Below are 15,954 nucleotides of genomic sequence, written 5' to 3'. Positions count from 1 at the left end.
GAAGAGGTCGTGGCCGTGGGCGGTCATTGTCAGCTGGTAATGATGGTAGTGGTGGTGGAGCATCAGGTGGTCGTGGTAAAAGCAGTACAGCACCTAAGTCTCGAGTTGTTGAGCCAGGTTCGTCGTCTGGCTACACAAGGCCTCGAACGCTCCCTTTTCTGGGAGTAGGAAAACCACTTTTGAAGCCGGAGCAGGAGGAACAAGTATTGGCTTTCATTGCTGACTCTGCCTCTAGCTCTTTCGCCTCCTCCTCGGAAAGTGCCAAATGTCAGAGCAGTGCATCGTCAGTGGATGCTACCGGTCAGGAACAAGTCGCTTTCTTGTGTCCTTCACCCAGAACAACAGTGAAGGATGCATCAGTCGACACAACAGGTTACTCCATGGAGCTCTTTACACATAACTGTTTCACTGTCTAACCCAGGAACGGTAACAGGCCATGCCCATTAGAAGTTGAATCGGACATGGAGTGCACAGATGCACAGCCACAGCCAGATTACTATGCTGTTCCTTTGACTCAGACCAGAACATTGCCCTCGCAGTGTACTGAGGCAGAATCAAACCCAGCGGAGACTATGGTGCCCTGTCACGAACGCTATACCACCGGCTTACACGGTGACAGACGAAGTTGCACACGACAGAAGAGGAGGTCATAGATGACCCAGTTGTTGACCCCGATTGGCAGCCATTGGGGGAACAGGGTGCAGGCGGCAGTAGTTCTGAAGCGGAGGAGGAGGAGCCACAGCAGGCATCAACATCACAACAGGTTCCATCTGCCGGGCCCGTATCTGGCCAAAAACGCTTGGCAAAACCAAAACCAGTTGGAGGACAGCGTGGCCATCCGGTTAAAGAAGCTCAGTCTGCAATGCCTGAAAAGGTATCCGATAGTAGAAAGAGTGCAGTCTGGCATTTTTTTAAACAACATCCAAATGATCAGCGCAAAGTCATCTGTCAAAAATGTTCAACTACCTTAAGCAGAGGTCAGAATCTTAAAAGTCTAAATATAAGTTGCATGCATAGACATTTATCCACCATGCATTTGCAAGCCTGGACTAACTACCAAACGTCCCTAAAGGTTGCAGCACCCTCGGCCAATGAAGCTAGTCAGCAACGCTACATCCCTTCCCTCACTGTAACCCCACCATTTCCCGCAACACCTGCAGTATCTGTGCAGCTTTTGTCTCCAGGCCAAAGCAGTCAGGGAATCACCAGGTTCGTAGTAGGAAACACTGCATGTAGGGCACCGGCAAGAATACCATCTCCAACCCTCTCTGTCTGCCATGTCCACCGGCACCACCGCTAGTTCCACAATCTCCAGCTCTCCAGTCCAGCTCACCCTACATGAGACTCTTGTTAGGAAAAGGAAGTACTCATCCTCGCATCCGTGTACACAGGGTTTGAATGCCCACATTGCTAGACTAATCTCATTAGAGATGATGCCCTACCGGTTACTTGAAAGCGAAGCTTTCAAAGCGCTGATGGACTACGCTGTACCACGCTACGAGCTACCCAGTCGACACTTTTCTAGAAAAGCCATCCCAGCCCTCCAACAGCATGTTAAAGACCGCATTGTCCATGCACTCAGGCAGTCTGTGACTACAAAGGTGCACCTGACAACAGATGCATGGACCAGTAGGCATGGCCAGGGACGTTACGTGTCCATCACGGCACACTGGGTGAATGTGGTGGATGCAGGGGACAGCAATATTGGGACAGTTCTGCCTAGCCCACGGTCAATGAAAGAGTTGGCTGTAGGCGTTCGCCCCCCCTCCTCCTCTTCCTCGTCCTCCTGCAGAAGCGAGAGCTCTTCCACAGACCGCAGTCGCACATCCACTCCATCCGCAGCTGCCACTGTTGCACACCGGGTGTGCCATTATGGGCCAGCTACTGGCAAGCGTCAGCAGGCTGTATTGGCAATGAAGTGTTTGGGCGTCAACAGACACACCTTGGAAGTTCTGTCCGAGTTCTTGCAGAAAGAAACTCCGTCATGGCTGGGCACTGTACATCTTGAGGCAGGCAAGGTAGTGAGTGATAACGGAAGGAATTTCATGGCTGCCATAGCCCTTTCCCAACTGAAACACATTTTTTGCCTGGCTCGCACCTTAAACCTGGTGGTGCAGTGCTTCCTGAAAAGTTATCCGGGGTTACCCAACCTGCTCCTCAAAGTGCGCAGACATTGCTCGCATATCCGCCGTTCGCCCGTACACTCCAGCCGTATGCAGAACTATCAGCGGTCTTTGAACCTTCCCCAGCATCGCCTAATCATCGACGTTGCAACAAGGTGAAACTCCACACTGCACATGATTCAGAGACTGTGCGAACAGAGGCGTGCTGTTATGTATTTGTGGGAGGATACACGGGCAGGCAGTTGGATGGCAGACATGGAGTTGTCAGGTGTGCAGTGGTCGAAGCTACAAGACCTGTGTCAAGTCCTTCAGTGTTTTGAGGAATGCACACGGCTGGTTCGTGCAGACAACGCCATAATAAGCATGAGCATCCCCCTAATGCGTCTGCTGATGCAAAGTTTGACGCACATAAAGGAGCAGGCGTCTGCAGCCGAGGAAGAGGAAAGCCTTGATGACAGTCAGCCATTGTCTGGTCAGTGCCGTGTAGAGGACGCGGTAGCGGGCGAAGAGGATGAGGAGGATGATGGGGATGAGTACTTTTTTAATGAGGAAGCTTCTCCTGGGCCAACAGAAATTAGTGGTGTTGCAAGGCCGGGTTCTGTTTTTTTAAGGGAGACAAGTGACGTAGATTTGCCTGTAACTGCCCCTCAAACCAGCACAACCGCAGATTTGACAACTGGAACTTTGGCCCACATGGCGGATTATGCCTTACGTATCCTCAAAAGGGACCCACGCATTATTAAAATGATGAGTGATGACGATTACTGGTTGGCCTGCATCCTTGACCCTCGCTATAAAGGCAAATTGCAAAATATTATGCCACATGAGAACTTCGAACAAATCTTAGCAACCAAACAAGCTACTCTTGTAGACCGTTTGATTCAGGCATTCCCAGCACACAGCGCCGGTGATGGTTCTCACACGAGCTGCAGGGGGCTACAGGGCAGAGGTGTTAGAGGTGCACAAATCAGAAGTGGCGTTGGACAGAGGGGTTTTCTGACCAGGTTGTGGAGTGATTTTGCAATGACCGCAGACAGGACAGGTACTGCAGCATCTATTCAAAGTGACAGACAACATTTGTCCAGTATGGTTACTAACTATTTTTCTTCCCTTATCGATGTTCTCCCTCAACCGTCATTCCCATTTGATTACTGGGCATCATAATTAGACACCTGGCCTGAATTGGCAGAATATGCATTGCAGGAGCTTGCTTGCCCAGCAGCTAGTGTGCTATCAGAAAGAGTATTCAGTGCTGCTGGTTCAATATTAACCGAAAAAATGACTCGTCTGGCTACCCAAAATGTGGATGATCTAACCTTCATTAAAATGAACCACTCCTGGATTTCAAATTATTTTGCCCCACCTTTCCCGGCTGACACCTAGCTTTCCTATAAAAAGGTCTTGCTTGTGGACTGGTCTTACTGAGTGTTCCAATCTGTTAATTTGCAGCAGCTGTTTGTCCAGCATACGACATGTTTACACCTCCTCAATGGGAAAACTCCCCCCACGGGGCCGTGGTCTCGCCACTTGGCGCAAGCACCCGTTAGAGTGCCGTTTGTCTGAAGAGGTGGGTGTGCCCGCTTTTGGTCGACGGCACAGCCACTGGGTCCCTCATAGTACAATGTAGTGTATCTGGCGGTGGTGGCGCGCACCCAACGTCAGACACACCGTTGTAACATGAGGGGCCCTGGGACGGTACCGCCGGCCACAAGACAGTTCACCCCCCCCCCAGCTCAAACTGTGCTCTACCACGTGCAAAATTATATCTCACCGCTCCACCAATGTTTAGTCTATGCGCTGACATCATTCAATGCCTGGCACTGACAATACCAATTTGTTGACATCTATGATGCTAGTTAAAGTAGTCTGGGTCAGTGTCCTATATTGGCACCAGTAAATACTTACTGCCAAATTACTATGTCAGAAACTCAGCAGATGAGCCCACCCCTGTACCTAAGTATGCCACCCTTTTTTTTTTTTTGTGTTGTTTTGCGAGACATTAACATCTATTTATTTTTTGTGAGTACTAACTGTGTCAGACACTCCTTGCAATCGTCCTCCGCTGACCACAACAATGCTGCCTGTGTACCCCTGGAACCTATTTTAAAGTGCATAGAGCCTATTTCTTTATTTTATGTAATATTAAAAAAGCCATGATGGACTACGCTGTCCCACACTACGAGCTACCCAGTCGACACTTCTTTTGCAAGAAAAGCCATCCCAGCCCTCTACCAGCACCACCTCCATTGTCCATGCACTCTGGCAATCTGTGAGTACAAAGGTGCACCTGACAACAGACGCATGGACCTCTGGGCATGGCCACGGAAGGTTACGTGTCCATTATGGCGCAACGGGTTAATGTGGTGGATGCATGGTCCACAGGGGACAGCCTACTAAGTCTGTCTGCAGTCCCAAATTCAAATTGTCCTCCACTGTCTAAATCTGAGCTTCAACCTTCTGGCTCTCATTAAGTGCTTTTTTTAAAAAAAAATGGTGGTTAGGGCCTACTAACGGTGTCTGCCGCTCCCTGGTGTTGTCCTCAACTGTATAAATCTGAGCTTCAACCTCCTGGCTCTCATTAAGTGCTGTTTTTTAAAAAATTGGTGGTTATGGCCTACTAACGGTGTCGGCCGTCCCCTGGTGTTGTCCTCGACTGTATAAATCTGAGCTTCAACCTGGCTCTCATTAAGTGCTTTTTAAAAAAAAATTGGTGGTTACGGCCTACTAACGGTGTCTGCCGCTCCCTGGTGTTGTCCTCCACTGTATAAATCTGAGCTTCAACCTTCTGGCTCTCGTTAAGTGCTGTTTTTTAAAAAATTGGTGGTTACGGCCTACTAACGGTGTCTGCCGCTCCCTGGTGTTGTCCTCCACTGTATAAATCTGAGCTTCAACCTTCTGGCTCTCATTAAGTGCTGTTTTTTAAAAAATTGGTGGTTACGGCCTACTAACGGTGTCTGCCGCTCCCTGGTGTTGTCCTCCACTGTATAAATCTGAGCTTCAACCTTCTGGCTCTCATTAAGTGCTGTTTTTTAAAAAATTGGTGGTTACGGCCTACTAACGGTGTCTGCCGCTCCCTGGTGTTGTCCTCCACTGTATAAATCTGAGCTTCAACCTTCTGGCTCTCATTAAGTGCTTTTTTTTAAAAAAAAATTGGGGGTTAGGGCCTACTAACGGTGTCTGCCGCTCCCTGGTGTTGTCCTCCACTGTATAAAGCTGAGCTTCAGTCTTTAGGCTTTTGGCCTATAGTAGCAGATATTAAACTGCATTTGGCCTACTAGTGTGGTTGGGTCCTTAAAACAGTGTCTGCTGCTCCTCGGTTTGCTACTCCACTGAACAAAGCAATGCCGCCTGTTTAGTCCTGTTACCAATTTTGAACTGCATTTCGCCTATTTTATTCTTTGGCCCTATATCTGTTTCCTCCTCATCCTGCCCATTGCCCAGCCACTGCTAGATGAGTCTGCTGGTACATTGACCTAGACCACTACATTCCCCTTGCACTCTACACAGCCAGAATCTGACCCTGCTGAAAGTAAGGTTCCCCTTCCCGCATGTTATACCACCTTACACAGGGACAAAGAGGAAGGTGCAGATGAAAGTGCAGGTTCTTTCATCAGGTGGGGGGGCATACTCGTTGGCGACGTCACTGGCACAGGGCCCCTCAAAGTACGCAAAAGTGTCGCTGCCGGTGGGAGGCGCCCCCGCCATGCAAACACACCACCGTACTTTGAGGGGCCCTGTGCCAGTGCCAATGCGAACGAGTGGGCCTCCCTGCTTGCTCAGGATCACAGCACTTGCAAAGTTGAAATACTTACCTCTCACTGCTCCACCGCCGTGACGTAGTCCACGTTTCCTGGGCCCACTAAAACCTTGAACCAGCCCTACCCCCCACAACTTTTGCCAAATGACCCCCAATTTCCAGTGCCCAACTATTACTATAAAGTTAATTAAGATTGACAAGCTTCAGAAAACAAGAATGGATGTTTTTGGCATTAAAATGGGCACTGTAGGTGTTTTCCTGGCCTCCACTCACTGCCGACTATGCTTCCCCATTGACTTGCATTGGGTTTCGTGTTTCGGTCGATCCCCGACTTTTAGCGATAATCGGCCGACTGCACTCGACTCGACTTTGGACAAAGTCGGGTTTCGCAAAACCCGACTCGATCTTAAAAAAATGAAAGTCGCTCAACCCTAGTCACTACCAAACAGAAAACAGGTGTGAATAGTTGAGTACTAAGAGTAGCCACCTCCATATATAACTAACAAACAAATTTGCGCTCTGTAACTCTATAGCATGCAAATATGAAATTGCATTACTCCTCTACAAAATAGGAAAAACGAAGATTGTTATAAAATTAGCCACTTCATGTGTGCCCAGCAGCCAGCAACAAGGCCATTAGCTCCTATTCCTGGCCAGTTTAAACTCAATGCTTGCCATTTAGAAAACTGGTGGTCTGTCTCCTAGGCAACAAGCTGTAGACAAAAGAAAAGTTAAAATCTCAAGAACAGCTTCAAATTCTATTAAGCAGTAAATTGCAAAAGTGCTTGTTTTTACTTAGGCAATCCATCAATAATCATGTACAAAGATGGGAATAACCCATATTCCAGCTTATGGTAATCCATTTTACATCTAGCAAACCTTTATGAACCAAAACCATAACCCAGAGAGGGATAGAAGTCCCAAATAGCACTAAAATAGAGATAAATAATGAAGAACTGCAGGATTGAAAAATTAGTCAAAATAATAACTTTAATTGCAAAAAAGAATTAAAATACAATTTAGTGGTAATTATCCCAACACAGAGGACATAATTGACACAGTGGGTAAAGGGGTGGTTGGGGGTTGTGTTGCCAAGCATGCAAAAAATGTAAAAATTAATATAAATAGATCTTGGGGAACCCAGAAAATAAGTATGGCCCAAAAAGAAAGAGTTGCCAAGAGTGTATAAAAAGAGCTGTACTTACATATATCTAAATTCAAAAACAGATTACAACCAATTATTGCAAATACACTCAAAATATGATGATGATGATTATATAATAATTTTATATTAATAATAAGGTCATTGAGTAGTAAAGAGAAGATACGATGGAGTGAGCATCCGGTGATGATGATGATGATATCCCAGAGAGAGAGCGTTTTACAACAACTGTGTGGGAATAAAACCAGACTTAAAATGAAGATGAGATTAAATTTGTTAAAATTTAAAATAGTTCTCTTTTTTTTTTTTTTTTTACCGCTATCGAGAGTGTGGCAAAAAAACAGACTTGACGGATAAAGAATGTATTTTGTCTTGAAAGAATTACCATATTTTTCGGATTATAAGACGCACTTTTTTTTACCTCAAATTACGAGAGAAAATGAAGGTGCGTCTTATAATGTGAATATTCCTTACCGGCCGCTGTGTAGCAGGGTCACTGCTGGAAGGAGGCAAGAGTGGAGCATTGCCGCAGGCTAGGATGAGGGGATGTTTGGATGTGCACCGCTGCCGGTGTTCGGTGGTGCGAGAGCTCTGCCGACATTTTGTGAAAGCCAAGAGCCCCCACACTTACATGATTTCCTGAGTTCTCAATCTGCGCATGCGCCGCCCCAGGCAGCCATTTTCCCGGAGTCCACCGCATAGGAAACTATGTAAATACGGGGGCTCTTTGATTTTGCAAAATGTCAGCAGAGCCCCTGCACCACCGAACACCAGCAGCGGCGCACATCCGAACACCCCCTCATCCCAGCCTGCGGCCTGCAGCAACGCTCCACTCTTGCCTCCTCCAGCAGTGACCCTGGTAGCCCCGCTTCACTGCAGCCACCACCCCGGGTAAGCAATAAGACGCATGGATTATAAGAAGCACCACCATTTTATTAAAATGTTTTTTTCTTATACAATATACGTTATGATAAAGGAACAAAACTGGTATGTTTTCTCAATTCAAGTGGGGATTGTGTTACCAACCTATAAATCAATTTAACATCAATTTGAGTGAGACCTCACTTCCAGTTACCTCTACTTGGACCAGGTATAATTCTTCAGTTATAACTCTTCAGTTTCAGAATTCGGTCAGTTCTTCGTATTTTCAAAAGTGACTCGTCACAATCATGTACAGCCTGAAAATGATTAAGGATGTTTTTAAGGTCCTGCACTATTGCCTCTTTGGCAGTATGGATGTCAGGGACATGTTTACGGATCCTGCATCTCAGTTCCTTGTCATACCCACGTAGATCTTATTGTTGGGACAGGCTGCATAACAGATCACTCGACTAGTGCAGCATGTGATCAAATGTGTGATTTTAAAGTAGTAGTACCCTGGGAGTTTTGAAAATCATTGGCAGGTACCATATTTGGACATGCCACACATCGTCCACAAGGGGAGCTGCCCCACTTAGGATCGCAAGAGCCAAACATATGTATCGGTTTAAAGCTTTGATGGTGACTATAGGTCTTTGAGATTTTTGGATCTCCTGTTGGAAACTGAAGGATGAGTAGGTAAAGATCTGGACAATGTTGTATCATACAAAAGAATGGGCCAATATATTCAAGAATATCATACACCCTTTTGTGTCGAGATTGAAAATTACTATCAAATCTGAAATGGTTTTTGTTTTTGGAATTAAGAGATCCAGTTGCTTTATCCATAGTACGTTTAATACAGAAGATACTGTAGCACTGTTCCCGAAATCTTGCAACTAGATCAGATTCCTTTTGGGTATACCTGGAGCTGTATGGATAGATCCTACGTGCCTATAGAAATTGTCTAGTTGGTATGCACCTGATCAAATGGGAAATATATAAAGAAATGTAATGGAGCAAGGTATTAGCAACTGTTTTTCATTTTATTTTTTATTTTCATCTTTTCTTATTTTATTTATCCGTTTTACCATCTTACAAGCATACACGCCAAAAGCCATAAGGCGGACGAGTTGCTCCTCTGCATCAAGCATCAAATGTCATTTCTAGATGGCTTCTTTTCAATTACGTCTGGACACTGTAGTAATCAACAATTCCCAGAACATTGTGGCTGCCCTAAGATATGGCAAAGTTATGCCACATGCACACGTTGAGTTTTTTGTGCGTTTTTTTACCTCCTAATTTGTAAGCCAAAATCAGGAGTGGAACAGTCAAAGAGAGTATAATAGAAACATGTCACCGCTTCTACATTTTATTTTATTTTTATTTTTTTTACCCACTCCTGGTTTTGGCTTATAACTACTGACCCAAAAGCTCACCAAATACCGTGTGAATGTGACCAAATGCATGTTCCCTGCATGACACGTCCTAAATTTGATCATGCATTTGTTTTACTGAAATACATGTCGGGTTGGCCAAGGAAAATTTCTGTGAGTTTCAACTATAATTATGCAGTGTATCAAATACAATGATCTGCCTTAAAACCTTGTTTTCTTGACATTGCAATGCAATGGAATTGGAAACTGCATATGTTGGAGCATAAAGTGGTGACTGGTTATGTCATGCAGCTGACCAACTGGAGCTTGGGAAATCCATCATTGGCAGCTGATGAAAGATGCATGTCTCCTGCTGCTCTTGGGCGAATCTATTAAGTTTTGTTAGCAGTGACAATTGTTATCCCTCTCATATTTATATTGGAAAAACAACTATATAACAAGGGATGGAGGAATAAAATCATCAGCTACATGTTCATCGCCAGTCTGGGGGTGTTGGGGACCCTCAGGGCCAATGTGAAATGCAGCAGGATTTTGAGGAGGAGTAGCAGCATGTGGATGTAGAGGGTACATTGCGTTATTCTTAGGCATAGGCAGGGGATGAGGCTTATCATTTTAAATAGATGATGACACTGGCTACGATGCCCAATTATTGCGTTGAGGGGGGCAAAAAAGGAAGCAACTGAGACCTCTGTCCTACTGGCATGTATGACAAACTGATTGTTTGATTGTTCAGAATATTATTGGCATTAACCAAATGGATAAATATTGGAGAGCCATGCTTTTAGACCCAAGTTATAAAGGAAAAACAGGGCTTTTGAAAGGGAGTCTGAATTGTTGTATTAGCCAGATAAGCTGTGTTCCCTGCACCTTTAGTTTGTAGATCAACTTTTGGGGAAAAATTTGACAAATTCAAATATTAAATGATTCACTCATCTCTAGTAAGCATAACAATGTTTTGGTTTTCAGGCTGCTGGTCTTTTTCCTTTGGTGCTGGGGTTGTCCTAGGTCAGGTGATTGGATCACCCTTTATTACCCAGCACCTGCCTCACAGTCCTTTCTGGACAACAGTGTTAATCCTCTAGGGTTCTGGCTTGGTGCCTTGTTAACTTTCTGTGTTTGATATTGTGCAGTTCTGGGATCTCTAGTTCTGCCAGTTTTGTTTTTGGTTTTCCATTCATTTCTGCGGCTGCCTCTATTTTCCTACTAGGAGGTTACCTGTTTTTGATCCCAGTCCCTAGATCTTTCAGGGACCCCCTTCCCCCCCCCCCCCCCTACCTGTAGGTCTTTGTTTGAGTCTAGCCTAGGAAACATCGGTGGGTCTATTCACAAAGAATAGGTCGCCCACTCCATCGTAGGGTTTCAGCCTAGTCCTAGTACAGGGTCAGCTTTTTCCCTTTCTACCCTAGTTCTGAGATGCAGATCCATAACAAAATGTTTCTCTTTCAGATATATTCCTTTCTACTATTTTGTGTTCGGATTGCTGAATATTTTTCAACAAAAGTTGTTTAACATTTTATTTATTGTTAAAAGAATGTTCCAAACTCCCTGTCCATTCTTAAAAATACATGTATTCATCCTTTCACTAAAACGGTCTGCTAACCTTTTGGACTTGAATCTTTACTTGTTTTTGTTTGTTTTGAAGGGATACTGCTTACTTTGTAAGAGACATATATACATCCAACAATTCATCTAAATTACTGATATCAGTAAAAGGATTTTCCAATTGAAAGAAAAAAAAAAGTTATGCCTGTAGGTTTGCTTTGACATCACCCCTGAGCCCAATGTTTGGCTGCAGTAGTCACGTGCACTGTTGGCATGTTATCACCACTGCAATCCGTCAGAAAAGCACAGAGCAGTGCGGAAGACGAATCAGTGGACCTCAGGAGGTTGAATAGCTTTTGATTTTATAATCTTTCAATATCACATGCTAATTGGCATAAAAACTTTAAAACTTAAATCTTCTTTAAGTGTAAATGATATGTAAGGTATATACATTATGCAAGGAAGTATGTAGTCCATCAACTATAGCAATATTGCAGTTCTGATACTGGATCATGTCAGAACATGTCAACCCTTCACACTATAAAAGTCCCTGACGACCCTGTGCGAGTTCACAGACCCAGTCTCCCCAAATGACTCCAAATGTCTCATCTCCACTGACGTGCGCACATCACTGATGAGTGTGTGGGCAAAATACTAGATCCTGCCAGGATTTCTGGGCAAGATTTTTGCATTAAATAACCGGAACATTACAACATGTTTTAGATAAATGATTAATCTACATGATTTACAATTCATAACCTTTAGTTTGTACTTGTTACCATGTGATAATTAACCACTCACATGTTTATCACAAGATAAATCCCATTCTCCTGTTACCCCCTCATGACCCCCAAGCATAAGTAAACACACAGGTTCATACACTTATATTCACTCGCATGGTGTATACACACAGGCAGACAGATGTTGGTACATAGTGTATGCACCCAGAGACACGTGGGCAGTCTCGCACATGTATATAATATATACACAGGTGTATATACAAGCAGCCCAAAAAAGAATCAATATGAAAAGTGGTTTATTCACCAATAGCTCTGGGTGGAGCTACAGTTCCTGCCTGTATCAGCATGTGTAGCCAGGAGCAGAGGACATGGAGCTCGGAAGCCTCCAAATGTTTGCGGTTGGCTCAGCACTGCTCTTTTATCCTTGCCCACTCTTTCTATTCTGTTCCAATACCCGCTCTCAGCACTAGCTGCTGATGCTGTTACCACCTGGCTGCCCCCAACACACGTCAGTCACCTGGTGAAGAGCACAAGTGATCAGGTGACTCCTGAGAAATCCAGAAGAGTTGTCATGATAGACACCGAGCAGTACTGCTGCATAATGTCCTCAATGCTACTGGTTCTTCTGAACATGTGCTACAGAGACAGGAAAGCAAGACATTCATATGTCTCTGTGTGTGCAGTGAAGAGTAGACATTATAGCAGTAATTCTCCACCCACTAGCTCAGAGAGAACTGAAAATTAGAGCTTGAGCCTGCAAGAAGAGAAAGTTGGTGAAATATGCAAGATAAATAGAAAGATGTCCAGCATTGATGTTGTTCCTAATGTACACCCACAAAACTGTTTTATTTTGAAAAGTCACCTGAAACCACAGGTACACTAAGTATGGCTAATTCATTTATCTGAGACCTAAAACTTCTCAATAAAAAGGTTTTCCATAAACTCTATTTATTTTTACCCCATAATTTCCCACTGGTTCAAAATAAATGGAGCAATTATCTCCTTCCCTTGCTGCAGTGCCGTATGTTCATCATTGACCTTAGTCTTTGTTGACAAGCTGCAGCAGTGACATCACAATTACAGCGTACATGTCTGCTGCAGTCAATCTCAGGGCTCAAGGGTCTTGCCAATTATCTCCGCATGACCACTGCAGCCTGTCAACAAAGACTGGAGGCAACAGTGAAAAGCCTGCATTGGAGCAAGGGAGGAGTGAGTAAAGGTCCGTTTATTTTTTTAAGTAGTGGGAGCCTATGAGCTAAAAAATATATATAATTGAAACTCCTTTAACCCCTTCATGACCTTGCCCTTTTCCGTTTTTGCGTTCTCGTTTTTCACTCCCCTCCTTCCCAGAGGCATAACTTTTTTATTTTTCCGTCAATATGGCCATGTGAGGGCTTGTTTTTTGCGGGACAAGTTGCACTTTTCAACGACATCATTGGTTTTAGCATGTCGTGTACTAGAAAACGGGAAAAAATTCCAAGTGTGGTGAAATTGCAAAAAAAGTGCAATCCCACACTTGTTTTTTGGTTTTTTGCTAGGTTCATTAAGTGCTAAAACTGGCCTGCCATTTTGATTCTCCAGGTCATTACGAGTTCATACACACCAAACATGTCTAGGTTACGTTTTACCTAAGTAGTAAAAAAAAATTCCAAACTTTGCTAAAAAAAAAAAAAAAAATTCCGCAATTTTCTGTTACCCGTAGCGCCTCAATTTTTTGTGATCTTGGGTCAGGTGAGGGCTTAATTTTTGCTTGCCGAGCTGGCGTTTTTAATGATACAACTTTTGTGCATATACGTTCTTTTGATCGCCCGTTATTACATTTTAATGCAATGTCGCGGCGACCAAAAAAACGTAATTCTGGCGTTTTTGAATTTTTTTTCTCCCTACGCCGTTTAGCGATCAGGTTAATCCTTTCTTTTTTTATTGATAGATCGGGCGATTCTGAACGCGGCGATACCAAATATGTGTAGATTTGATTTTTATTTTTTTTTATTATTGTTTTATTTTGAATGTGGCGAAAGGGGGGTGATTTAAACTTTTATATATTTTTTTTTTTTTTTTCATATTTTTTTAAAAACATTTTTTTTTTCAACTTTTTCCATACTTCAATAGCCTCCATGGGAGGCTAGAAGCTGGCACAACTGGATCGGCTTTGCTGCATAGCAGCGATCATCAGATCGCTGCTATGTAGCTGAATTGCAGGTGTGCTATGAGCGCCGACCACAGGGTGGCACTCACAGCGGGCCGACATCAGTAACCATAGAGGACCTCTATGGTTACTATCCTGACGCATCGCCGACCCCCGATCATGTGATGGGGGTTGGCGATGCGATCATTTCCAGCCAGAAGCGCCGGTTAAATGCCGCTGTCAGCGTTTGATAGCGAGATTTAACTGGTTAATAGCAGCGGGTGAATCGCGATTTCACCCGCCGCTATTGCGGGCACATGTCAGCTGTTCAAAACAGCTGACATGTCCCGGCTTTGAGGTGGGCTCAGCGCCGGAGCCCACGTCAAAGCAGGGGACCCGACCTCCGCAGTAATAGTACAGCGGAGGTCGGGAAGGGGTTAAGAAATCCAACTTTTTCTTTTTTTTTTTTTTTCTTTTTATACTTTACTGTATTCTGTTTTTTTTTACCTGTGCTGACCTGCATTTCTTTATACCATAGGTCCATTTGGCATTAATCATGGAGTTGAACTTCATTCTGATGTGGTAGAATATGCCAAGGAAAAATTAGAGGCTTTTATCAAGTTTAGTGACAGTTTTGACAAGTGAGTATAATATATTTTATTGACCTTACAAATGTATTCCTTGAGATATTGTAACTATTAGAATGATTGAGAATGTACAGGTGCTTCTCACAAAATTAGAATATCATCAAAAAGTTAATTTATTTCAGATCTTCAATACAAAAAGTGAAACTCATATTGAGTGATTACAAACAGAGTGATTTATTTCAAGTGTTTATTTCTGTTAATGTTGATGATTATGACTTACAGCTAATGAAAACTCAAACGTCATTATTTCAGTAAATTTGCCCTGTTCACATGTAAAGCGCCATGGAATAAATGGTGCTATAAAAATGTATAATAATAATAATTCATAATAATAATAATATATTAGAACAACTAACAATTAGAATAATTAACAAAAAAACACCTGCAAAGGCTTCCTAAGTGTTTAAAAAGGTCCCTTAGTCTGTTTCAGTTGGCTCCACAATCATGGGGAAGACTGCTGACTTGACAGATGCCCAGAATGCCATCATTGACACACTTTCCAAAGAGTGTAAACCACAAAAGGTCATTGCTAAAGAAGTGTGCTGTTCACCGAGTGCTTTATCCAAGCATATTAATGGGAAGTTGAGTGGAAGAAAATCGTGTGGTAGAAAAAGGTGCACAAGCAACCAAGATAAGCTAACCGCAGCCTTGAAAGGATTAAGAAAAGGCCATTCAAAAAATTGGGGGAGATTCACAAGTAGTGGACGGCTGCTGGAGTAATTGCTTCAAGAGCCGCAACACACAGACATATCCGCGACATGGGCTACAAGTGTCGCATTCCTTGTTTCAAGCCACTCATAACCAATAGACAATGCTAGAAGCGCCTTACCTGGGCCAAGGTGAAAAAAAGCTGGACTGTTGCTCAGTGGTCCAAGGTGTTGTTTTCAGATGAAAGTAAATTTAGCATTTCATTTGGAAATCAAGGTCCCAGAGTCTGGAGGAAGAGTGGAGAGGAACAAAGTCCAAGCTGCTTGAGGTCTCCTGTGAAGTTTCCACAATCAGTTATGGTTTGGGGAGTCATGTCATCTTCTGGTGTAGCTCCTCTGTGTTTTATCAAGACTAAAGTCAGTTCAGCCGTCTACCAGGAAATTTTAGAGCACTTCATACTTCCCTCTGCTGACAAGCAATCAAAGCAAACTGGGCTTCCATAACACGTCAGCAGTACCACAGGCTGATCGCCTCCATGCCACGCTGCATGGATGCAAAAGGAGCCCCGACCAAGTATTGAGTGCACATTTGATGAACACACATTTCAGTAGGCCAACATTTTACAAGTTTATGACCACTTATAAAATGTGTTCAAAGTGCAGCCCGTTGTGTTGGATTGTCAATGCAACACTCTTCTCCGACTCTTGACACATTGATAGCAACACCGCAGAAGAAATGCTAGCACAGGCTTTCAGTATCCGTTGTTTCAGATGCTGCACACCCATCTCGTATCGTAAGGCAATTGTCTATGCTGTGAAAATGCGAGATGTGCAGCATCTGAAACAACGGATACTAGAAGCCTGTGCTAGCATTTCTTCTGTGGTGTTGCTATCAATGAGTCAAGAGTCGGAGAAGAGTGTTGCATTGACAATCCAACACAATGGGCAGCACT

At 43.8% G+C, this 15,954-nt stretch overlaps 1 protein-coding gene across 3 annotated transcripts in view; it reads left to right on the top strand.

The window, feature by feature from the left end:
• Positions 1 to 15,954, top strand: part of PCMTD1 (protein-L-isoaspartate (D-aspartate) O-methyltransferase domain containing 1) — an 85,462-nt gene that overhangs the window by 41,141 nt on the left and 28,367 nt on the right. For 2 of the 3 annotated variants that reach the window (XM_077270482.1, XM_077270480.1), the window contains one exon: positions 14,246 to 14,348. Coding sequence is in view for 1 of the 3 variants with exons in the window: in XM_077270480.1 (XP_077126595.1) it covers positions 14,246 to 14,348 (103 nt within the window). In the remaining 2 variants the exon portion in view is untranslated. Of the gene's footprint in view, positions 1 to 12,694; positions 12,789 to 14,245; positions 14,349 to 15,954 lie in introns of those variants that run through there. The other variant, XM_077270481.1, reaches the window with a different exon arrangement.

The sequence above is a fragment of the Ranitomeya variabilis genome, chromosome 6 (genome assembly GCF_051348905.1).
Source record: "Ranitomeya variabilis isolate aRanVar5 chromosome 6, aRanVar5.hap1, whole genome shotgun sequence".
Taxonomy (NCBI): domain Eukaryota; kingdom Metazoa; phylum Chordata; class Amphibia; order Anura; family Dendrobatidae; genus Ranitomeya; species Ranitomeya variabilis.
Note: the sequence above shows the minus strand (reverse complement) of the source record. Positions and strands in the feature narration are given on the sequence as shown.